At 46.8% G+C, this 26,305-nt stretch overlaps 1 protein-coding gene across 1 annotated transcript in view; it reads right to left on the bottom strand.

Annotated features, from left to right (window-relative positions):
- ARMC9 (armadillo repeat containing 9) overlaps positions 1-26,305 on the bottom strand; it is an 83,597-nt gene that overhangs the window by 16,238 nt on the left and 41,054 nt on the right. The window contains exons 6-7 of the mRNA XM_082690685.1: positions 13,775-13,879; positions 3,839-3,954 (exon numbers count right to left, since the gene is read on the bottom strand). Coding sequence (XP_082546811.1) covers positions 3,839-3,954; positions 13,775-13,879 — 221 coding nt within the window. The remainder of the gene's footprint in view (positions 1-3,838; positions 3,955-13,774; positions 13,880-26,305) is intronic.

Raw genomic sequence — 26,305 nt, forward strand, 5'->3', positions numbered from 1 at the left:
AGAGTGGCAGGGGGCACCATTGTGGGGGAAGACATGGCTCTGGAGGGCAGAGGGGAGGGCAGAGCAGGGAGAGCAGAGGGAGAGGGCTTGGCAGGCCACGGGGTGGGTTTCTGAATCACGGGTTTGGGGGTGTTAATGCCATTCCCTGAAGCAGGGGGCTCAGAAGACAGTGGTGTTCTCCTAGGAAGTGTTGACTTGGGGTGTTGTGGGGACACCCCTCGGGCTTGGGGCAAGTCTAGAGAGTGAAATCTGGGTGTCAGCAGCGTACAAGGAAACCCCGTGGAGAGGCGGGATGGGTAGGGACCACAAAAGGGGCATTATAGTTGGCAGAGGGGTAGTGGGTTGGCAGCAGGGTGTGGGGGTAGAAGGGTGACCAGGAGGTGGGTTGGCAGTGACAACAACCACAAGAGAGACTCTGAGCATCCTCTAGGGTTGGAAACTGCCACTGATGAGTTACTGAACGCTACAGCTGAGACAAATGATGTTCTAGATGTTGGCTAATTGGATTTTAATTAAAAAAAAAAAAAGGAAGCTGCAAGGTCATGGATAGATGTGGCAGGAGGAACTTGAGGTCACTGCTGGACCGCGTGGGCCACGAAGGGAGGGGAGGGGGCAGGGAAGCAGGCAGAGAGGCCCTGGCCAAGGGGGGCCGGGGACCTGGGAGTCTGTCTGAAGGAAGGCCTGGGGAAGGAAAGTAGTAGGAGGGGAGGGTGAAGGTGGAGGAAATGAGGTGTTAAATGATGGCGCCAAGTTTGGGCAGTGGGCGGAGGGGAGGGATCCAGAACCCACAGAGGGGGTGAGGTGAGGGGGTGCGGTTTGCAGAGGAAATAGGCTGAGGGAGGGTTGGGGGCACAGATAGGATGCTGGGGTGAGGGAGGGCCCTGAGCTGTGCAGGGTGACCGTCTTTTTATTTTCAATCTTTTTTTTTTTTTAAGGTTTTATTTATTTGACAGACAGACACAGCGAGAGAGGGAACACAAGCAGGGGGAGTGGGAGAGGGAGAAGCAGGCTTCCCGCTGAGCAGGGCCAGATGTGGGGTTTGATCCCAGGATAATGGTCTGAGCCAAAGGCAGACACCTAATGACTGAGCCACCCAGGCGCCCCTCAATCTTTCTTTTCTTGATTAAAAAAGCAGTAGGGGCGCCTGGGTGGCTCAGTGAGTTAAAGCCTCTGCCTTCAGCTTGGGTCATGATCCCAGGGTCCTGGGATCGAGCCCCACATCAGGCTCTCTGCTCAGCGGGGAGCCTGCTTTCCCCTCTCTCTCTTTCGGTTTGCTTCTCTGCCTACTTGTGATCTGTCTGTCAAATAAATAAAATCTTTTTTAAAAATTTGCCTTTTCACTTAGCAATATACTGTGAGGCTCTCCTCATGTATTAAACATTCTTCAAAAATGTCATTTTCAATGCTGTGTTGTATGAATATATAATTATGTAAATAGCCTCCTACTTTGGGCATTTATTTATTTATTTATTTTTTAGCAAGTAAGGTTTTCTTTATTTTTTTTAGAGAGGGGCAGAGGGAGAGAGAGAGAGAGAGAATCTTAAGCAGGCTCTACGTGCAGTGTGGAGCCCAATATGGGGCTCAATCTCACGACCCTGAGATTATGACCTCAGTTGTAATCAAGGGCTGGATGCTTCGCCAACTGAGCCACCCAGGTGTCCCCATTTAGATTTCTTAAGAACACTGCAACAAATGCCCATGTATATATATCTGTGAATTTCTGATTGCTTCTCGGCATCAAATCCTAGAAGTAGGATTACTAACTCCAGAAGTACCAGTACCTCGAATGTATGTTGTGTGTATGGTCAGTGTCTCCAAGATCCCTGAGATTCTCGGTCAACACTCCTGGCAACACCAGATGATCAGAGCTGGCTGGCTGTGCGGAGTCACAGACACTTTTTATAGGATCTTAACAACTAAAGATCCTGAAAGTTGACTTTCTGCTGAGTGCAGGGAGCACCCAGCGTCTGCTACCATCCACTGACCACAGGACATTGATGATGGCTCTCCCCCCAGGAGGCGGCTGGCTCTGTGTGCTTCTGGGGACAGAAATCACATCTCATTGATTCTAGTTTCCCTAGCAATTAGCACGCCACCTGGCACACAGAAGCGATAGAAATGTTTGCAGAATTGGCCCAACGGAGGGAGTGGCCATGGGCGATTGGGAAGGTCCAGTTCCAGGAAAATGAGGTCCTCTCAGTCCTTGCAGGGACCACTTCCAGGCATGGAAAGACGTCCTCTTCTTCCTCTCCACAAGGCAGAACACCTGACCTCAGAATTGATGGTGCCCACTGGTTAGATCTTATATTTATTAGATTCCCTTTATCCTTATTTCTAATGAAATAGCCTTATGTCATGGTTGTCCCTCTGGGTTTCAAGAACTTTAAAAGATAATCTTGAAATAATTTTTAAAGATGATGATTTGACATCCTCTATTCCATGTTAAGCAAGATAAATTTTATCAGCTCCTGTTACCACTTCCATCTAAAAAGATATAAACTAGATTTACTAGTAGTTGACAGTTGGCTATATTCCAAATCAAACAAGCAAACACAAAACCTGATATAAAGGACATTTTGGGGACAGCTAGGGAATACTGATATACTATATAAAGTTACGTGAATGTTAATTCTCTTAGGTGTGATATTGTTAAGTACAGGATGTCCTGGCCCTTGGGGGACGTGTGCCGCAGGTCTGCAACCTTCTTTCAAACGGTTCAGCAAAACAAAGTTTAAGTGTGTAAATTATACATCATGCACATAGAGGGAAACTGAGAGGATACAGAGGTGGCAAAATGTTCACAAACTGGAAGCTAAGTTAAAGCATACTGATAGCAACTTTAAGAGAAAAATGCATATTAGCAATTTAAAATAAGAACCTTGAAATGTGAAGCACGGGATGATTAGTTTGGAAACCAAATCAAACAGATCACCCGTCCATGGTGTGGGCCATGGTCAAGTCCCACGTGGGCGACAGCACTTGGCAGGATCTCTGGGTGTGGGGGGCTCGGCCTCCCTAGCAACCGTGCATGGAGCTCCGTGGGGGCAGCCCTTTCCAGGCTCTGTTTGGGGCTGTATCCCAGGCACCTGGCTGTTCCTTACAAATTACTATAGAGTAAAACTGGAAACAACTGCCCAGCTATAGGGGATAACTCCGTAAAATGTGTTCTGTTCATCTGAACTATTCTATGGCCACATCTGTAGGTTTTTCTCCTGCTCTCTATAACCCCTGGCAGGTACCTATTTCTCTCTGCCATTTTCTCTGGACAGCTGGACTGCCTGGTCTGGGGCTCCCTAAGAGCCCACAGGGATTTGGTCCCTAGGTCCCCAGGTTGATCCAAGGTTCTGGATAACCCCACTATAATTTTGGTTACATCATTGGGGTAGGAGCAAGGCTATGAAGAAAGCTAGGCCGCTAAACATGCGTAGATTTGCTTTAGAAAGTGTGTTTATCTAAAAATAAGTGGATTTGGTGTCTTCATCTGTGACACTCCACCCCAGCAGAACAAAAGCAACCCGGGGGGCTGTTGGGTGGATCCACCACTGCTCCTTCTGGTCCTTTCCTTTGAATTACATTGGCTGACACCTGGCTTCTTCTGGGCTAGGGCTGGAAGTACCTGGAGATCCTAAAATCCAACCATTTCATTTTTGGAAGAAGCAAGCCAGGGGTGAGGGAGATAAGTCTTTCCCCCTCAAAAATCCCCGAGAGATAAATAATAAAGAGATAAATGCTTTCCAATGTGAACGTTTTATTTTGAGTTTTTCAAGACATACATCTTACACTGCAGTTAAAACAAAGCTTAAGAAAAGAAATCCCGCCTCTGTTAGCCCGGACTTACACTGGGTACCCGGTCCTGTGGCCACCAGGAGTGACAGGCCGGCGCAGGGGCTCGTCGGCACTCTGCTGCACACAGGCCAGGCCCTTCCGCCTCGCCTTCCCCGTGTTCGTCATGATCTGGCGGAATGAAAGAGGAGATACCACCTACTTGAAAGCTGATCTTGAAGGAGAAGTTCCTACCTGTAATACATTGATCTATAGTAATAAGAGGCTTTGCAAATAAATGAGGAAGGATCATGACACGGATTATTCCAATAAGCAGAAACTGGGGGAAAATTCCTTTAGGTTTGCATTCGGCCACTTAGCAGTATAAATTTAAAAAACAAAAACAAAAACAAAAAAACCAGGCCATGGAAAAGAGGAGAAGAAACAGTTTCAATACAGTAATAATCACATCTCCGGGAAGACTGAGTTTTGAAAGTGAGAAGGGAAAAAAGACAGGCAGATTTGGTTTCATAAAACTTTTCCACTTATATATTAGAGATAAGCCAACTGAACAGGTAAACAACCAACTGGGAAGAAATATTTGCACATATTTAACTGATGAAAGGTTAAGATTGTTATTAGATAAGTAGCTCTTACATATCAAAAAGTAAAACAGGAGACAACTGAGCAAAGAATTCAAATAGCTAAGTTACACAATAGGAAAGATCACTGATAAATAAAAGAAAAAACAATCAATTTCACAAGTAATTAGAAACTACAACTTTCGGGGTGTCTGGGTGGCTCAGTCGTTAAACGTCTGCCTTTGGCTCAGGTCATGATTGCAGGGGCCTAGGATTGAGCCCCACATTGGGCTCCTTCCTCTGCAGAGAGCCTGCTTCTCCCTCTCCCTCTGCTGCTCTCCCTGCCTGTGTGCTCTTTCCCTCTCTCTCTCTCTGTGTCAAATAAATAAATAAAATCTTAAAAAGAAAAAAAAAAAAAAAAAGAAGAAACTACAACTAAAAGGTATCATCTTTCAACAATTACAGGATCATTAAAGAAATGATCCTGTGGCTGGCAGGAGTCAGAAATGTTAGTGGCCCAGCATGCTGGGTCATTTCTAATTAGTGTAGGAAGTAATCTGGTGTTTTATATCAGGAGGGTCATAAAAATGTTCACATCCTTGGGTTTAAACCCTAGTGAAAGAACCCAAAATATGGAAAACGTTAAATAAAGTTGCTTGTTACAAAATTGTTATAAAGTTAGAATAATCAAGTGTCTGGTAAGAGAGGAATAAATAAGTGAAATATGGCAAATTCATTTGAAATATTAAGTGGCTATTTATAATGCTAAAGACTAGGTTATGAAAAAATGAACACTAAAATGCATCCAGGCGGAGGCAGGATATCAGAAGCAGGAGGGACTTTTTCCTCCCCTTTATTTTCCAAGTGTTCTGTAATATGATTAGATTATGTTCACAACTGAGACAAATGGTTTACGGAAGACATGACTGTACTACTGGGGAAATGGGACCAGAATCTGGATGGTCCCAGCGCGAGCCGCCCATGTGACCTGGTGCTCGGTCATGCCAAGCGGGCCCACCACGGAAACCGAGGGAAGGGCTATGGACCTCTTGACATTATCTTTTCAAATTCCTGTGAATCAAGAATTACTTGAAAATAAAAATAAGAAAGTTGGCTTATACAACAACAAAAACAAACCAGAAAAAAAATTTTTTTAATTGGAATTACATCTTTGATGAGCTGATTTTTGCTGAGAGCTTATTCGGGTTAATCTAGTGTGTGAGGTAGGGAAAAGAAAAAAGGGGCCTCCCCGTGCTGTGGGGACGGCTGCCAGCTAGGGACAGTGGGCGGAGAGGGCAGAGGGGAGGCCAGGGGAAGGGGAGCAGGGCCGGAGGACAGAGAACGTGTGAGGCCTTCAGCCTCTGGGGAGGAGATGGCACTTGAAGAAGGAAGAACTAAAATGCAGTTCCGCCTCTCTCTGTAGCTCTCGTGTGAACCACCACAGAAGGCTATTTTCACTGAAATCCCTCCACACTGTTGGCTGCTCTTACTCCCCTCTGGTCACACTGCTCCGTCCAGCACCGAGGCTCAAATTTACAGCCTGTGCTGCTCATCAGGCGAGCAGGTCCCTTTCATCCCATCCTCAAACGCACCCCAGGAACACCCCTGCTTCTCTTCCTCCCTCCATTAGGACAGATAGAACACCCGAGTCTTTCCAAAGACAGCTCAGAAGGTGGGTCCTAAGATACTGGAAAAGGGGAGACGGGGAACATATGCCTTCTAGCGTCCTCGTCCCCTACCCCACACGCCTCCTGAGCTCACCCTCCCTTCTCCTTCCTAGAGGACACTTAGGTGTGAGTGTTTCAGCCTTTGGAAAACACAGTTAGCCATACCATTTCCTTTTTTTTTTTTTTTAAAGTAATCTCTGCAACTAATGTGGGGCTTGCACTCACAGCCCGAGATCAAGAGTCGTGTGCTCTACGACGGAGACAGCCAGGCGCCCCTGTCATCCCATCTTCTTAGATCCTCAGAGGCCTAGGAAATAACTTCAGGTGGGTGATATTTGGCCTCTCCAGGGGATGAAGAAACCGAGTCTGGCCTGTGGGCCTGAATGTCTGGTCCGTTACCCAGACACCCTCGGTGCAGAGGGGTAAGTGTGAGGGTCCCAGCACTGTGCTGGGCACACCCAGCGTCTCACAGCAGCCGCCCCCTGTGGGCCTGCCTCCTGCTCATCTTATGACTTGTTGTGCCTGCAGAGTGAGCCACGTAGCCCACGAGGTCTCACGCCCCTCTCTGGCCCCTCAGTTTCAAAGCAGCCTTTTTGGGGTGGAAAGATCTGAAAGGCTATCTCATCCAACAACCCGTGACTCTACCGAATTCCATAGAAACGCTTCAGGGGCTATCCGGAGTGAGGAGAGAAAGGGTTCCTGGAGGCCACTTTACTGGTGGCTGAAGGCTGACGGACTCAGCCTTCATCTGTGTGACAGATGGGGCTTTTGTTTGAAAGAACGTTCTGCTACTAAAAAAATGCAGCAGATGATTTAGCAGAATGTAATTTATTCAGTAGCAGAAGATGGTCAACACATGTCAATTTAGACAAAAAATGTTATTTCCCATTGACTAGTTTTCAAGGATTGGTGAATCACGTAAGGAAACTGTGATATGTTAATAAAACAGTATAAATTTTTATAAGAAAATATAGGTATTCCATCATCTCTCAGTCCATCCATCCATCCAACCACCTACATAGGAATAATACAGGAGCTGAAGCAGACCCTGTTTGCTGCCCACCCAATATTTAGTCTCTCTTGACCAACAGTACTCTGATTTTGTTGGCAAAGAAATGTTTCTACTTAAAAATACTCCCTTACCCAGACTCCCTTGTAGCTAGGGGTCCTGTGACGCAGTTCTGACTGTAAGAATGGAGTGGAGTCACCAGTGGGAGCTTTGGGGACAAGCACTATTGAGGAAGTAGCTGTGGCCCTCTTCCTGACTTTCTCATGGGTCTGTACCAGGGGCTGCACTGGTCCCCTCATGACTGAGAGGCAACACGTGGGAATGAGGGGCGATGTGCGGAGGCAGGCCTGCTGCAGGGCTCATGAAACTGGAGCTTCAAGGCCCAGAAGGGGCCCTCGCAATGTGTTTGTGTGGTCACATGTTTTTGTAACATTTGCAAAAGTAGGATATTTTCATTGCAAGCACTTACTACTACTGTTTTTTTCTCCTCTGACTTCCCTTCTGCTGTTTCTTCCTACTCTGACTTCCCTTGTCCTACTTCCCGTCATGCTGGAGACATGATGCTAGAATTTAGGACTAAGGTAAGCCTATGCTGAGTCCAAATGACATTTAATGCAGGTTTTCTGATATTCATCTTATTCCCACTCACTTCGGGGCACAGCCAAACGGTCACTAGCCGTCTTGGGGTAGGAAGAGCTTCCAGGAATTCCCTATGTTGTCAGAACATTTATGAATAATGAACATGCAAGAAAAATAGAAATAGCTTCAAATCTTGCAGCTTATTTGTGGAAGAAACTTGAGGATGGTGTTCTCAAATTTAGCGACAATCCTAAAAATGTATACAGCACTATCAAAAACTAAATGTGAGGCTAGATTTTCTAATCTTGATCAAATTTGATTAAATGTGATCAAATACATTACAAGAAGGACTCATTTCTTTTTCTCTCTGTAGAATACGTTACAAACTCATGGTCATCTATGTAGAGGCAATCAAAGGCATAAAACAAAAATTTTAAAAAGCCCCTATGAGGTGTGCAAAGCAGCTAATTAACAAAAATACTACTGTTCTGTTTGTGGTATCTGTCGATTATTAAAATCTGAATTCACTGTGATTTATTTTCTCATTCTAAAGTAGATGTTCACTTTCATAGCTAGCTTTGTAGTCCTTTATTTAAAGAAGACTTCCCGTACTTGGGGCTCCTGGATGGCTCAGTAGGTTAGGCCTCTGCCTTCAGCTCAGGTCATGATCTCAGGGTCCTGGGATCAAGTCCCAGATTGGTCTCCCTGCTTAGTAGGAAGCCTGCTTCTTCCTCTCTTTCTTTCCCTCCCCACTGCTTGTACTCTCTCTTGCTCTTGAATAAATAAAATCTTTAAAAAAAAAAAAAAAAAAAAGTCCTCCCAAGCCCTGTAAACCAGAGGTCCCACAAAACCTGGGTCTTCCCTTCATGCTGACAGCAGGGTGTAGCAAGACATGGACAGAGCCTGGGGTCTGATGTCTCCCAGTATCATCAGTGAGACTAATAAGGCAGGACTCTGCTGTTTGCAGTTGATAAAGGAAAGACACAACGCAGAGATAAATGAAAGGGAACAGTGCTTATTATGATTGTTTGTGCTGTTTACTTCTGACTTTGAGTAATGAGCATTTCTTTTGTAATGAGAAAGAAGAATACACAGGGCGCCTAAGTAGCTCAGGAGGTAGAGTATACAACTCTTAATCTCAGGGTTCTGAGCTTGAGCCCCATGTTTGGTGTAGACATTAATTAAAAATAAATAAATGGGGGCACCTGAGTGGCTCTGTCAGTTAAGTGTCTGCCTTCAACTCAGGTCATGGTCCTGGGGTCCGGGAATCACACCCCACACCCGGTTCCCTGCTTTGCAGGAGGCCTACTTCTCCCTCTCCCACTCCCACTGCTTGTGCTCTTTCTCTCTCTCGCTCTCAAATTAAAAAGATCTAAAGTAAATAAATAAATAAATAAATAAATAAATAGATGTTAAAAAGCAACTTAAGAAATAAACGGAAAAAGAAACGCATTTAGTATATTCGGGGGTTGGGGATCTTTTCGCTCTGCTTGTTTGGTTGTGTTTTCACACACAAGAAATATAGACTTTTAGTTCCAACGGCTCTCTGGCTCTGTGGAGGGCACTGAGTCTTCAACCATTTGGCAGAACAGGAAGAACGGATTGGAAAGTGATTGGAAAAAGCTCCAAAGTGGAGACACATTTGAAAGAGAAGATCTAGAAGCAAAAATTGCAAACTGAGGCTCTTCTTTCTCTGGTTGTGGTTTTTGCTGCCAGCGCCTCGTGCTCCCTGAGGACAGTGGGATGACGAGACCTGGAGCCCAACTTCCCCCAAGGGGCCCAGCCTTGCACCCAGCCAGCTGCGTCCACTGCCCCAGTGGCAAAGTCTCCATGGCCCAGACTCCGGCTTTAGGACCCCTGGGGGCAGGAGGGGGGTGAGTTGCAGATTCCCAGGCATATGTGCATATACACATTCTCTGGAGACAAGGCTCCAGGGAAAACTGCACGAATTTGGGCCTTCATTTGACAGGGGGAAGAAAGTGTGAAAAGCGAGTAATTAGCTTTTACAGTCAGTGTTCCCCTCCAAACTGAGTTTATGCATACAACAGACACCACTCAGTGGGACTTCTCTCAGTTTTCAAATACAGAATGCAACTCACTGGAAAATCGACACCTCTTCCAGAAGGTGGCACAGCTTAGTGGGAAAGAGCAAGGGCAAGCAGGCTCAAATCTACTTGAGAATGTTCCGTACCCTTCCTCAGCCTCAGCTATTCTGTCTAGAAAATGCTACACAAACAGAAAACTCCTCCCCAGCAAACTACAGGGAGTCAGATGTGTGAAGTGGTCAGCACAGGGCTTGGCCTGTGACATGGGCTCTGCTAACTTAAGACACGCCTGTTACTATTGTTAAAGGTAACAATAAGTTTAAACTCTGAAATAAAAACAAAAAACTGAGATGCTATGATAAGTATCTATGCCCCTTTAACTAAGGTGACAAAGCTATTTAAATCAGGGCATTCCTTTTAGGAAGAATTAAATGATTATTCAGCACAGTATGGGCGATACAAAAAAAAAACCCTCAGAAATAACCAAGCAAGGAGAAGTTGGCAAATCATCAGTCTTGTCCTGCTGACGGTCACGGCCTCAGGAAGACACAAGGCATGCTGCTTTTCCCCGGAATTACGAGTAAGCAGCACATCTCATGTGACCACTGCCAATCTTGGGCAAGCTTAGGAAAAGGGACCTGTTCTCTTGTTGCCAGCTTTCTGAGCTCTGTGGCCTGCAGCATTTTTCAAGGCCAGGACTCTGTAATGTGCAGGAGCTCCACACTTACACTTGGGACAGTGAGGACCCAGGCGTGGAGGGGGTGGGGGGTGCAGTGGGGTGGCGTGGGTGTGGCCTCTCAAGGAAGGGTGTGCCTACGAATGCCCAGCAGGGGACTTGCATTGCCCCCTGTTACCACTTTCCACCCCCAAGCCAGTTTCCAAATCACTGGTGTGAACAGGAACAGATTCCTGGGATTACTGTAAAGAGGTCTGGGGCGGGTCCTAGGCTCTAGCTTTGAGCCACACTAGGGGGTCTGAGGCTTTGCAAAACCCTGGGCGGGCTCTGTTGCATAGGGGTCTCTGCGGAGCCACTCACCATGCCTCCCTCCTTGGGTCATCTGCATCCCTCGCCAACAGCGTGGTTTCATTGGTTCTGTGTGTTCTTTTGTAAACTTGGAGGCGACAGCTAGGTCTTATATTTTTTGGCATTCTGCTTTGTGTTAGGCAAATGCCATGAATTAAATAAAAACTTTCTGAATGGTCAAATAATACAATGTTTAAAAAAATCTGCATCTTTCAAGTGATCTCGACAAAGCTACCATCTACCTGGTGCATCTGAATAGGAGGCGGCAGTCATGAACTTGGCCCCAGTGAGATGTCTGCTTTCTCAAGCAGGTTCCCCGGCTGGCACAAGGTGACATGATGATGTGAACTCAGAGCTCTGCCTGCCCAAAGCGTACGCGCAGCAAGGGACAACCGTCGCTGAAGTTGGTGGCCCCCGCCCAGAGACTGGCAGGCTGTCCGTTCCACATCGGGGCCAGGTGACCAAGGGTGGCCGGGCGCGAACAACGGACGCAGACGGCGACACTGGGGTGTACACAGCCCCTCAGTGATGACTGTGCCGCATAGTCTTCTAATGAAACTTTAAAACTGCTTCTACCGTGAGATCCTCTGGTGACCTGGTCCAGAGGGTTGATGAGAGGCCTGAGAGAGATGTCTGTGTTCTAACCCCAAGAACCCGTGAACAGGACGTTCTTTGCAGTCTTTGCAGATGTAATTAAGGATCCTGAGACGAAGAGAGCGTCGTAGATTATCCTAGACCCAACGACAGGTGTCCATTCAAGGGATGGAAGAGAGAAGGCAAGGAGGCCCTGCGGACATGGAGGCAGAGCTCCGGAGGGACACAGCCACAAGCCAAGGGACCTGTGGAACCCCAAGAAGTTGTGGGAGCATGAGAGCTTCTTCCCCAGGGCCTTTGAAGGGGGCCTGGCTGTGGAGACATCTTGGTTCTGGACTCCTGGCCCCCAGAGCTGTGAGAGGATACGTGTCCGGTGTTTTAAGCCATCCAGTTTATGCAAATGCCCTAGGAAGCATTTGTCATGGAGTCCCCAGAGCGCACGGCTGTGTGCCTCATGGCTGTTGCTCCCCCTCTTCCGAAGAAGCTCCCCTGCTAACAACTCGCCGCCTCTGTTCTCATCTCCAGCCCATGAAGCAGGAGAGTCTGCCTTTCATAAATGTGCATCCTATCAAATGGAGCCCAGTCCTTTCCTGACAAAACCAGTGTTCTTCCAAAGGGAAACAAAGCCTTGTCAGGGCTCCAGACTCCCATCAACGGCATGGAACCGGACCGCCTCACTTCTAACCTTCCCTGACCTAATGTAAACAGAGCTTCCACAGTCCATTAGACTCCTTCGATCCTGGAGACATTCTAAGCACTTGACCACAGCCAGAGGCAAGGCAGAGGGTGCGGGTAATGGTGGCACCTCAGCCCAGCCGCCGCCTTCTTCTTTTTTTTTTTAATTAAAAAAAAATTTCTTTATTTGTCAGAGAGAGAGAGAGAGAGAGTGCATACAGCAGGGGGAGTGGCAGGCAGAGGGAGAAGCAGGCTTCCTGCTGAACAAGGAACCCAATGTGGGACTTGATCCCAAAACCCTGGGATCATGACCTGAGCTGAAGGCAGAAACTTAATGGACTAACTAAGCCACCCAGGTGTCCCTCGGCCCAGCCTTCTTGGGTCATTCCCCTTCTTTCACTCCTACCCGCTATAGTCCATTCTCCATGATGTAGCCAGAGTGAAAACAGAAGATCATATATTAAAACAAATCAAACCGAGTCACTCCCCTGCTCCAGCTCATGCTGGATAAAATCCTAAACCCTTGCCTATAAGGTCCCCAACTGGGCCTCTGGCTGTCCTCTACCATCAAGTTCTACCAGTAGATTATGTACTCCAGCCCAGGTCCCTGGAAATTCCTCAAAAGGTGAGGAAGACCGACCGGGGCAGGTGAGCGTGGAGACCAGTGCCAGGTTTCCCCATCACCAGGAAGCGGAGATGGGGAGGCACTTTCTGCTTCCAGTCACTCCTACAAAGCTCAGGCCACCTGCACCCACATCCTTTCCCTTTGCCAGTCACTGTATTTGCTGGCTGATCGTCGAGAGACTGGCTCCCGGCCTCCGCCTCCAACAATAACCTGACTAATTTGAGATGTCAGGGTCCATGTGACAGACCCAGTCAACCACCAGCTTCAAAATTCCAGGAGCTCCTTTTATTGCCAATGGCCTTGGCTCCTGTGTCCTCTGCTGTCCATCACAGGGCTTCAGCCCTGACTGGCCCCCAATCCCTTGCAGTTGCTACTCCCTTCAGAAACCTCACACTCCAACTTTCCACCTGATCACGGGCATGCCTTCTGATCATGGTTTCATGAGACCCCTGGAGGCCCCTCACAACGCACCCTCTCCTGGGCCATCGGCAGCCCCCTCCTGACTCATGCCCTCCCCTGCTTAGCTAACGGGTGGTAACTAGTGCTTCTCAGAGCTGCCTGCGCATGAGTCAGTGGGGAGTTCTCAGAGCTCTGATCATGGCCCCATCTGCAATGTGTGACCCCACAGGCCTCCTGGATGCTCGGACTGACCACTCAGTCCATCCCGAATCACTCCTCCCTTCTGTTTTCCAGTGCACTACAATCTCCTGGTTTTCTTCAAGCCTCTCTGACTGTTCACCTTCTGTCATTCTTAGAGGCCCCTCTTCTTGCTCCCCCTCCTGACGTCTGGTCCTCCTCTCCATCCCCAGCCGCTCACTCTCTCCCCCTTCACCCTTCGCTTGGTCGGGCAACCTCACGTGTGTGCTGACGACTTCCAATAATGTTGCACTCTTCCCCTCTACTAGATGAGGCACATAAAAATTCAGAAGCTGGACAGGCAGATGATTACTACTAAAGATGGGTACACTTCAGATGCTAGGAAGGCTCCTGGCCTGTGCCCTCTAGTTCTATTCTGATCTCTTTCTGTTCCCCAACAGCTCTGGGGCGGGTAGCTAGGACCACAGTGCAGGCAAACTGGCCAACACAAAACCTCCCATAAACACAGGATTATAACAGACCAAACGAAACCATTATGTGTCATTGCAAGGGCTCAACGCATCAATGACCCATCTTTCCTTTCCACTTCTCCCTTGTCCCCTCACTTGGTACTTACTCCCAAGTACTCCGTGGTCAGAAGCTTCTCGCCTGACAGCTCTCCAAGCTGCGGCTGGATCAGCTCGTCTTTGTCCAGATCAGCTTCCATAATGTCATGGTCCTCCTGTTTCAAAGGACACATGGGGTGAGTGCCCTGGATCCCCGGCCATGCATTCCCGGAGAGGTGGCTCCCCTCATGGGCACCTGCCATGGAAAGAGAAGACCTTCGCCCAACCCCGCAACTGATGGGTTTGCATTTCCAAGGGCTTTGGGGGCAGTCTGTCCTTTGTTTATAACCTCTCCGTGAAGATGGAAGGGAAAATGCCAGCCCCCCTCTTTTAGAAGCTGGGCACCTAGGGAGCACTTCCATGACCACAGGTGTGGAAAGGTTCCATAAGACACCCAGCACTCTCTCTTAGTCCCAGTTCTCAGAATTGCCTCTGTGCGGTCCAGGTACCATATGAACAGCCAGGTCAGCCTACCAATAACTACTATGTACCTTCACACGCACAGGCCTTATGGGACACTCAAAACTTGTTCTCTAGTAGTTTACGGTCAACAAGTAAAAAAGATTCATCAAAAAGAGAAGAGCTGTTTTGCTCTTGGGAAGATGGAATGGGTAGACTTTTCCCTATTCCTTCTTCTAAACACAACCCAAACACCGGGCATTATGGATACAAATAAACAGAAGGGATCCTGATAGAAGGTGAGAAGGAGGCAGACTGGCTAGGTGGCTGAAGACTCAAGGAATGAAAGGTGCTGAGGTCCCTGGGCTTCCTTTGTTCCTTATAGATTCCACGCTAGCAGCCGAAGAAGCTAGCAACACGGCTCCGTGAATGGTGCAGACAAAAACATCCCCCCCTCCCCGCCCAAAGCCTACTCTCTCTAGCCAAAGGACCAGGAAAAGGATAGACCAGCATGACAGAAGTTTTAGAAAATAATCCGACTCCACAGATAATATCGTGGTGCTATCCCGATCATACCAGCAAGGGCCTCAGGGAGCCCAAACTTCTCCCCTCACTAGGCTGTCATCAGGCACCGCCACAACCTCAACCTCTGCTGGGATGATATGAGAGAAGAGCAAGTAGAAAGGGGACTTTCATCCCTGCTGGGCAGTAATGAGGTCCCCCATCCCCAGGTGAGAGTGGAGACCATGTGGAGAGCCTAGCCTTCCACTAGGCGGTAACAAGATGTCTTCCTCTCCACGCTCCGGTGGGGTGAGAGGAGTCCAGGTGGAGATTCAAGGCCTTCACCGTTGCCCACCATGCCCCTATGGTGTCAGGCATGGCAATGTGGGCCATACTAATGAGGTGCTCCTACCTGTTCTGGTTAGGGAGATACTAAGGAGGCCTAGAAGGCATCCAGAACTCCCATCCTTGCCCTGTGGTAACAAGGAGTATACTTCCACCCCCCACCATCAAAGTGTGTGAACGGAGGCTGAGTGGAAATCCTGGACCTCTAGGGGAGGCCCTGCTCCCCCTGCCAGAGCTGTGTCAGAAGCAGCCAGCTTAAACAAAATCTTTCAATTAGATCAAAAGTCGTCTTCTTTTTAAAAAGACTTTATTATCTGTCAGAGATAAAGAGAGTGAGAGAGTGTGAGTACAAGTAGGGGGAGCAGCAGGCAGAGGGAGAAGCAGAGAGGGAGCAGGGAGCCTGAGCAGGGAGCAGGATCTCAGGTCCCTGAGATCATGACCTGAGCTGAAGGTAGACACTTAACCAAGTGAGCCACCCAGGCGCCCTAGATCAAAAGTCTTAAAATACTCAAAATATCTGGGTTTAAATAAAAAATCACTCATCACACCAGGAACTAGGGAGCTCTCAAACTGAACAGAAAGAGATAATCAGTAGATGCCAAGATCAAGACAACAGAATTGCTAGAATTATCGGACACAGATTTTAAAGCAGTTTAAAGGGCTTCAGTGAGCAATTACAAACATTCTTGAAACAAATGAAAAAATAGGTCTCCAGAACACAGAAAAAGAACAAAATAAACTCAAAGCAAGCAAAAGGAAGGAAACAATAAAGAGAAGAGCAGATATCAATGAAAAGGAAAGCAGAAAAACCATAGAGAAAATCAGTCAAACAAAAAGCTGATTCTTGGGGCGCCTGGGTGGCTCAGTGGGTTAAGCCGCTGCCTTCGGCTCAGGTCATGATCTCAGGGTCCTGGGATCGAGTCCCGCATCGGGCTCTCTGCTCAGCAGGGAGCCTGCTTCCTCCTCTCTCTCTGCCTGCCTCTCTGCCTACTTGTAATCTCTCTCTGTCAAATAAATAAATAATATCTTTAAAAAAAAAAAAAAAGCTGATTCTTTGAAAAAATCAATAAAAATGCCAAGTCCCAAACAAGACCAACAAAGAAAAAAGTAGAAGACACAAATTGCCAATGTCAGGAATAAAACAGAAGATATCACTACAGATCCTGTAGATATCAAAAGAGTAAGGGATTACTATGAATAACTATACACACATAGGTTTGACAACTTCGATAAAAACACAAATTATCAGGGTGCCTGGGTGGCTCAGTGGGTCAAAGCCTCTGCCTTTGGCTCAGGTCATGATCCCAGGGTCCTGGGATTGAGCCCCACATCGGGTTCTCTGCTCAGCAGGGAAGCCTGCTTACCTGCCCCCTCTCTGCCTACTTGTGATCTCTGTCTGTCAAATAAATAAATAAAATCTTAAAAAAAAACCCAAAAAACAAAAAAACACACAAATTATCACAAGCCTCTCAATATGAAATTGTGATATAGGACTATTCAAGTAATCTTAAAAGTATGACTATGAAGGAAATTGCTTCATAATTTAAAAATTCCCTGAAAAGAAATCTCTAGGCCCACATGGTGTCCCTTTGAGACTTCTATTGAGCTTTTAAAAAAGTAACACCAAGTCTGTATGTCTTCAAGAAAGCAAAATAGGAAGGAATACTTCTTAATTCATTTTATAAAACTTTTATGTTACCCAAACCAGACAAAGACAGTACCATAAAAAGAAAAATACAGACAAATGTCCTTCATGAATAAAGATGCAAAAATCCTTAATAATCAAGTTAAAAGAAAAGGGGGAAAAATCTTTAACAAAACCTTAACAAACAGAATAGAGCAACAGATCAATATGTTAAATGAATTATATGCCATTAATAAGTGGGGTTTGCTCCACTGATGCAAGTTTGGTTCAATATCTAAAATTTAAATATTTTAATCCATAAGATTAACATATTTGTGAAGAAGAAAAATCACATGATCATATAAATGGATCATATAAGTGGGTGATCATATAAATGGATTATATAAAAAGTTCAGCAACATTCATGACAAAAATAGGAACAGAGGGGTAGTTGATAAAGAGCTATAGCTAATATAACACTTGATGATGAAAGACTGGAGGCTTCCCCCCTATGACTGGGAACAAGGCAAAGGATTCCTGCTTTCACCATTCTTTTCAACACAGTGCTAGAACTTCTAGCTGGAGCAATAAAGCAAGAAAAAGAAAAAAAAAAGGGAATAAAAAGCACACAGATCAGAGAGGAAGAAACAGAACTGTCTCTGTCTGCAGATGCCATGGTTGTCTATGTAGAAATCATGTAGAAATCCCAAGAAATCAACCCTCAAAAATCCTAGAACTAAGTGAGTTCAGGAGGTCACAGGATACAAGATAAATATACAAAATCAATTTCTATGTACTAGTGATGAACTTAAGACACTGAAATGAAAATACATCATTTATAATTGTTCACAAAAATAAAAATAAAAAAATACTTAGGCATCAATCTGGCAAAATGTGTATAGGACTTGTATGCTGAGAACTATAAAACACTAATGAATTAAGAAACTGAAGATCTAAATAAATGAAAAGACATACCTTGCTCATGAATTGGAAGACTCAACAGAATTAAGACATCAGTTCTGTTCAAAGTGATATATGAATTTAATGTAATTTCTATCAAAATACCAACAATATTTTTCTGTAGATATATACAAGATTATCCTAATATTTATGTGGAAAGGGCAAAGGAACTAGAATAGCTAAGAAAAGTTTGAAAAAGAGTCTGGTGGGAAGAATCAGTATACCAGATTTCAAGACTCACTATATAGCTACAGGTTTAAAGACTAAGTGGGGTTGGCAGAGGAAGAGACATATAGATCAACAGAACAGAATAGAGAACCTCAAAACACACATACATGAATATGTCCAACTGATTAAAAAAAAAGATTTAGGGGTGCCTGGGTGGCTCAGTAGGCTAAAGTCTCTGCCTTCCGCTCAGATCATGGTCCTGGGGTCCTGGGATGGAGCCCCGCATCGGGCTCTCTACTCAGCAGGGAGCCTGCTTCCCCTCCTCTCTCTCTGTCTGCCTCTCTGCCTACCTGTGATCTCTGTCTGTCAAATAAATAAATAAAATCTTTAAAAAAAATAAAAATAAAAAAATATTTTAGTTTGTTTATTTGACAGACAGAGATCACAAGTAGGCAGAGAGGCAGGCAGAGAGAGAGAGAGAGAGAGAGGTGGAAGCAGACTCCCTGCTGAGCAGAGCCCCCAATGTGGGGCTCCATCCCAGGGCCCTGAGATCATGACTCGAGCTGAAGGCAGAGGCTTAAACCACTGAGCCACCCAGGCGCCCCTGTCCAACTGATTTTTGGCAATGGTGCAAAAGCAATTCAGTGAAGGAAGGATTGCCTTTTTGGCAAATGGCACTAGAGCAAGTGGACCTGCACAGGAAAAGAAAAATGGACCTCTCTCTCATTCTCCTGGCTTAAACTAATTCAAAATGGATCATGGACTTACATGTAATAGTATCCAACTGTTAGAAAAAACAGGAGAAAATCTTCAGGATCCATGGGGAAGCAAAGAGTTCTTCTACTTGACACCAGAAGCACAATCCATAAAAGGAAAAATTAGATAAATTGGATTTTACTGGAATTTTAAAATCTGCTGAAAGACCCTGTGATGAGGACAAAAGGCTAGAGACTGGGAGAAAATATCTGGAAACCATATTTCTGACAAAGGACTAGTATCTAAATAGATAGGACATACAAAACTGTTCTCAAAACCCAACATTAAAAAGTCAAAATAATCCAATTAGAAAATGGGCAAAAGACCTGAAAGGACTAAAGAGGAGCTACGGGAGGCCAATAAGCACGTACAGATGTTCTACACCATCAGGCATCAGGGAATGTACATTCGGGCCACACCGAGATAACCCCGCATCTGTCAGAAAGGCTAACAGAAGAAATGCTTACGGGGATGCAGGGAAACTGATCACTCCTGTGTCACCGGTGGGCACACAAAACTGTCCAGCCACTCTGGAAAACAGTTGGGCAGTTTCTTCAAAAGCTAAGCCTGCACCTACCTACGACCCAGCAGTTACGCTTGGGCATCTAGCCCAGAGAAAGGGAAACTGATCGTCATATAAAAATCTGTATGTGAATGTTGACAGCGGTTTTTCTTGTAATGACTCAAAACAGGGAACAAGAGATGAAACGAACCGTGGTACCTCCATTCCAGGAGCCCCACACACACACAAACCTGGAGGCATCTCCGGTGACTTGTGTCATGGGAAACAAGCCATTCCTCATGGTTATAACCTGTAGGATTCCATTTATGCACATTCTCGAAATGACAGAACTGTGGAACTGGAGACCAGATTAGTGGTTGCGGGGGGTTACGGAGGAAATGGGGGTGGGAGGGAAGTGGGTGTGGCCATAAAAGGGATCCTGGTGGCCAGGGAAATCCTCTGGACCCTGAATATCTCAGTGTTCGTGTTCTGCCTGTGATATTATACTATGGCTTTGCAAGATGTTAGCCCTGAATGGAACAGGGTGATAGGGGGACCTGCAGTCCTCTTTCCCACTCTCTGCCACACTACAGAGAGGACGCTGTCCTTTGAGGTTAAATTATAAAGATCGGTACAAAACAGTCCAGCCCTTCCCCTGATAGGTACTAACCAGGCAAAGAGTGTATCTATGCGGGGAGACGGCTGGCTATGGAAGTAAGAAAGAGGGAGAATGGGGCCCTGAGGAAGCAGGGGGTAAAGTGCTGGTCCTGCCCTCAGTGTGTAAGGGTGTCCCCGGCCTGGTGCCAAGGGTCCCTGAGCTCATCTAACCAATCCTTCCCCTGATTTCCTTGCCCACTCGACAACCTGTAATTTGGCTCCTCTAAACTTGCCAACAGGAAGAGAAAGCTCTATTCTGCAAACACGTGTACCCCGTCCCTGTTTTCAAACTAACTTCTCGTCATTCTGGATGCCCCAGTTGTTTGTGAATTTGATTTACCCGAGTCAGTTTCCAAGGGATCCGAAGGCTCACATTCCTGTGGGGCCTGCCTCTGGGCAGGGCTGCTGCAGGAGGACAGATTGTGTCCCCAAGCTCTCTTTAGCACACAGGTGGATAATGAATGCTGTCTGCCGCAGTACGACCCAGCACGGGTTGTCTCAAGAAAAGGGGGTTTGGGTTATTCTAGGTGGTCCCCGAAGGAGACCGAGAGGCTGGCCCCAGACCAGCACACAGTGCTCTGACCACAGGCCCACCGAGGAACCCCCTTACACTGATTTCTGTGGTTCTCTGCGTCTTAGCCCTCCCAATGGCTCCGTGGAGATTCCTTTTTCTCCACCTATTCTGTCTCACCCGGAGACTGAGCCTGAGAGAGTGGCCAGTCCACAGTGACAGGCTGGCCTGGAGGCCAGGAGTCTAGACTTAAAGCCGAGGGCAGCGCCTTTCTGCCCAGATCTTTCTGACTCAGCCACTTCGGACCCGTGGAGAAGACTGTCTCTGAGGAGGCCGCAGCTGATCGGATTGGGTCTCCTGAGGCCCAAGGGCCCCCACACCAGGCTGAGATGGAGCTCAACAGTGCAGAGAGCAAAGAGCAGAGCCGCAGTGGCATTCTGGAACCCTTGGTCTCATCCCTCTCCTTCCCATCCCATCGAATCCCAAACAGAATCTGCCCTTGTCCTGCTAGAACACCAGGTTCACAGGCACACAAACCCCCCCATCCTGACTCGGCTGCTGCCGCCTTCTTCCCCTGCTTCCCCGAGCCTGAAGCTCGGCCAAGGGCCTGTGCAGCCGCCATCCTGAAATTTCACTTGGGGCTCCTTCCTGGTAACGCTATCTGAGAGACCCTGACTGGGGTCAGCCCCGGTACAGCTAGGTATGAGCTATGGTGTGGCTGTGGGCTTAGCATTTAGTTTATTAAAATGCCAACATCTCAGTGATCAAATAGTGTGTGTATTATGGGATTATTTTAGGAAAACGACTGCTCTTTGTGAACAAAAGCGGCAGGCTCTGTGGTCAGAGTGAGTGACAGGGAGCTCTGGGTGGCAGGGGTAGAATTTCAACCCCTTTCAGGGGCCAAGGCCTTGGAGGCACGGGCAGGAAATGGGCATATGAATCACAGTTTCACGGAGGGACTGGGGATACATCACTTTCCTGCCAGGAGCATAAAAAACTAAACAAATGTCCACATTCCATTTCGATGAAAAAATAATCAGTCCGGCTCACCTCAGCCAATGCCCGCCGGAGTTCGTTCCTTACCCTGGACAATAAGCACGTCTGGAAGACACTATGCACCCACTAGCGAGTACTTCTCACCCAAGTTAAAGCCTGATTTATTAACTCACTGCAAAACTAGGAAGAAATTCACTGAAATATTTATTCAATATTCTTTTTTAAGTTAAAACAAGTTAGAGCTTTCTTTCTTTTTTTCTTTTTTAATTACAACTACTTGAGAGTGAAATTAGATAACCAATAGGCCCTCCCTAACGTCTAAAAACACAGGGCGTTTTCTGCATTTGGTCTCTAATATGGACAACTGCTAATGAAAGGAAACTCGAATCGCAAGGGTTCCTGGGAATGTAGGGCCAGAGAAAGCACCAGGGCACCACGGCCTATCTGCTGACCCCCTGGAGAATTGGCTTCCTTTGCCACAGCTGCTTATGGACAGCACGTGAACGATACTCGGTGCTTGCAGGAATACGATGTTAGAGCAGAACGCGTGAAGGCAGGAAGACGGATATGAAAATCATTATTCAATTGTCAGTTCTTGGTTAGGAAAATTTTCTGCTGAGGGTGTCATTCGGAATGACAGGGGTCTTGTCGGCGTGTCTCAGTTTCTCCATCCAGTGGATGAGTTCATCTTGCTGCTGCCTTGAAAATCCTGACTTGTTGCCTGAGGACATTGCTTAAGCTCTCTGATTTTGATAAGCCATATACTGCCTAGACCTAGACAAGTCACAGCCCTGGTTTTCCTAAGAGACACTGGTATCAGTGGAAGGGAAACAGAGGCATGTTAGGACTTCTGAAATGTAAAGAGCTAAAAGTAAAATGAGCTGCACGAGTTGAGTTGGAAAATGCAATGTAACAAAGAGAAGCAAGGGCTTAATTCAATACTATTCAATCTGCTTCCAGCAGCACTTGGGAAACTCTGTGCAGAGGGAGGATTGGGAAGGCAGAGGAAAGCACTAGATGCGGTGGGAAATGTAAGCAGAGAGCCTACCAGAAATGATGCTTGCTGATAGCGGGGCACTTGCTCCGCTTTGATAGCTGCTGCCAAATGGATTAAAACCACTGAGGATGTATAAGAACTTTCTGAAATGGACGAACCTAGGAGACATTTCTTGAAAATCAGAGTTTATGCCGTCCACCTGGGAGAGACGCAACTACTTACCAACAGCCTCCCCCGGTTTAGCTGGGAAGAATTTTACTCGCCAGGCTCAAGGGCAAGTGGCTGAGCGCGGTGGCCCCTGGGACCAGAAGGTACTGTGTGAAAATAGCACCAGCCACCTTAACTTTCCCCAGCTGCTTATGAATTCCAAACGAAACATATTTTGAAATCTCTGTGAAGCAAGGAGGTGACGGATAAGGAAATGGTTCAAGAAGAAATGCCTCCTAAGGGTGGGTTTTAAATACCATTGTTGGGAGGAATTTTACTAAAATTACTGGTCTTTATGTACTCAAGCAGAGTGTATCAGATTACTAAAGGTACAGCTTGGTGATAAGTGATTACTTCCAGAAATTAAGAATGCCTCGTAAAAAAGGCACTTGAGCTGAGACAAATTTAGTGTTCTAATTCGAAGCTTCCCCGCAGCAGCTTGGTGATCTTATGACACGACAAGATTCTTAACCGGAGACTTTAGATACATAATACTCCAGACAAACCAGATTCTAAGCAGTTGGCCTGAAAACAAAACGAAGGTTGACCACTAAATGCATTTGAAAACTCAGATTCTTCCAGATAAAACGCCGGGAGCAGAATGTATTCAAGTGGTTTTACATACGACAAGTGAAAGTATCGAGTGTTTTCTCCACTTCGAAACAATTACAAGACTTCTACCAGCCGTTTAAATTTGAGACACTTTCTCAGAACACTGAATTGTCAATCACTCTTTGTAAAAATAAGGGAAAAACACTCCACATGGGAGAGAAAGGGTGGACCGAGGTGAGCTGGCAGGGAGTATAACCAACAGATTTCCCCATGGCATGGATCCTTCCCACGTCCGCAGCTCTGAGCGTGTGCCCGGGAGCACAGGGCAGGCGGGTCCTGGACCCTGGAGGACTCATGGTGATGCTGAGAAGCTGTTCTAGACTGCAGCTTCCTCATTCACAGAAGGCATAAGGATAAGGACAGCTGGTCTGACCACCAGTCCAGTTCAAAACTGACCACATGATAGTAACCAGCAAAAACCCCACACCCTTTATTTTCCTGATTCTTTTCATTTTTATTTTTTAAAAAAGATTTTATTTATTTATTTGACACACCATGAGAGAGTGAGCACAAGCAGGCGGGGGAAGCAGCAGAGAGGGAGAAGCAGGCTGAGCAGGGAGCCCGATGTGGGGCTTGGTCCCAGGACCCTGGGATCATGCATGACCTGAGCCAAAGGTAGATGCTTAACTGACTGAGCCACCCAGGCACCCCTTCCCTGATGCTTGTAATTCATTGCTTTAGCTGCAGTCTGCTTGCTTAAACTTTTTATGAAGTCTACGTGAAGATGTATGGAGAAGGTGGCACGGTTGTCAAAAGCAAGCGTACTGCAATTCGGAACATGCAGCAATGGAAGAGACTAAAAGGCTTCATGGGACCAGAAGTCAAAGAGAGTAGCCAACAGCAGAGCTGGGTCTAGAGACCACGTCTTATGCAGACAAGAGGACTCGTGTAACCTGAACCATAGTTCCTCCTAAACAGGGGTCCTGTGAGTGTGCTCGGGAGATGGGGGCTACGGGGAACACCAGACCCCGGGACCAAGCCTGGGTGTGCCCTTCACGTAGGAGTGAGCAGGGGTAGGGCCAGCTAACGAGAAACCACCACTCGAGAATGCCCTTGACATAATGAGGGAATTTTCTTACGCGCCAGCAAAAACGTCATGAGGGAAAACTCTTATTCTATAAACCACATACGTTTTGGACTTCTACATGAACTTCAAAGACCTCACCGAGGGACGCCTGGGTGGCTCAGTTGGTTAAGTAGCTGCCTTCGGCTCAGGTCATGATCCCAGCGTCCTGGGATCGAGTCCGACATCAGGCTCCTTGCTCAGCAGGGAGCCTGCTTCTCCCTCTGCCTCTGCCTGCCATTCTGTCTGCCTGTGCTCGTTCTCTGCCCACCTCTCTCTCTGATAAATAAATAAAATCTTAAAAAAAAAAAAAAAAGACCTCACCGAGTCTAGATGAAGGAGATCTGAAAAGTAAGCCTCTTGTATTTCTCAAGTCCGCAGGATGGGGTGGGAATGGAAGGCGGGAATCTGACTGAATATACTCGGTTTTCCAGGAAAACCGTCATGGGCCCGCTGTTACTGAAAGTCTGCACAGCCAACAGCCCCCTTCCCTTCCTTCACCCAATGAGGGAGACCAACTCTCTTCCTCTTGCTTTCTACATGCCCCATCCCCAGCACGACCCTGGCCACCCACTCACTGGCCCTAGTTCCAGCTCCAGCCAGGCAACATGGGAGGAACCTCTACTCTAGAAGACTCTGGATTGCTCCGATCTAGCCTGGCTCTGAATTACGACATTAAAACCAGCTCACAAGCATTGAATCCACACTAGCATTTTACCGGGATTATGTCATTCAATCCTGGCAACCAGGATTGGGTATTTATATTCCTACTTTCTAGATGAGGACACTGAGGCCTAGAGAGGTTAACCCATTTGCCCAAGCCCACACAGCTGGCAAGTGTGGCAGCAGGACGCAAACCCAGGCAGTCTGGTTCCTGAACCACTTTCTTGATAGTTAGATTCAGCCAATCACTGTCCAACAGTCGGCAAAGGGTCTGTCATTTCTCAGAGTCTCTGGGGGAGTACAGAGAGCTTCTGTGGTTGGCCCCACCTGTTCCCTGTCACCTTGGACTTGGAAATGAGGATATGGGCAGCACACCTGACACAAGACAAGAATTGGACACAAGACCCCAGTGAGCTCAACAGTAAACTGACCTGCTAAGGAGACACCTATGGAGGTAAGAGAGCATCCTAGCCTTGGCTTTGCCCCCACACTGCTCCTGTCCCCACCTCCCCCTGCTCCTGCCCCCTCTAGCTCTTCTCGATAAGACTTACACTGCACAGCTCCAGAAGGAGGAGCAAGTGGATACTAACTGGACAGAAAAGAAGAAAAGGAAACTGTAATTTTTGTGTGTGCCCATTAGGCACCACAGATGAACTCCTTAATCTCACAGTGGTTCCGTAATGACTATTTATCCTTCTTTTTAGAGATGGAGAAATAAATCTAGTCATCTGAAAGATAAGATAAAGGTAGGGAGGCTCAGTCAAATGGGCGTCTGACCCTTGGTTTCCATTCAGGTCGTCATCTGGCCATTATGAAATCAAGCCCAGAGTCAGGCTCTGCGCTCAGCGCGGAGTCCGTTTCAGATTTCTCTCTCCCTCCGCCCCTTCCCCCACTCACGCTCTCTCTCTCTCATAGATAAATAAATAAAATCTTAAAAAAAGAGATAAAGGTGGATTGGTGTCTGAGTGGGGCTTTGAATGCCACCATTAGCCATTTAATTTTTCTAGGTGCTGGGGGGCACAGAAATGTTTTTTTAAAAGGGAGAGTATGAACGGGCTCAGCCACCCAGGAAAGCAGCAGGACAGGAACTCGTAAACCTGCAATGCAACAAGCCCAGGTCCAGGTGTGCACTCAAGAGAAGCATTTACATGTGTGAGGAAATTCCTCTCTGCACCTTGGAAAACACAAGGATGACTTGCTATCCCTCAGGAGAAAACAGATCCAGGTCGTACGGCAGTCAAACAGATGAGCTCGGGTGGCACATATAGGTCTTAACACATAATGTGAAATGGAGAAAGCAAGTTGGTAAATGATTCATGGAGCACCATGCCATTTAAGTAAAATTAAAAGTTTTAAAAACAATAGTGTATTTGCTTTATGGAAACATAACAATATTATAAAAGAATAGAATCTTCCCTGAAATTTTATACACCAGCTTCGGGACAGTGGTTGATGCTAGGGAGGAAGGGAGGGCTGGAGGCTGAAGGGACAGAGCCACAGCTGTCTGTTATATTATTTTCTGTACTTTCTGGAAAGATTAAAACGTTCCCCAATTTGAAATGAAGAGCTCATGTCTCTGCG

This window comes from Mustela nivalis, assembly GCF_964662115.1.
Source record: "Mustela nivalis genome assembly, chromosome: 11".
NCBI classification, from domain to species: Eukaryota; Metazoa; Chordata; class Mammalia; order Carnivora; family Mustelidae; genus Mustela; species Mustela nivalis.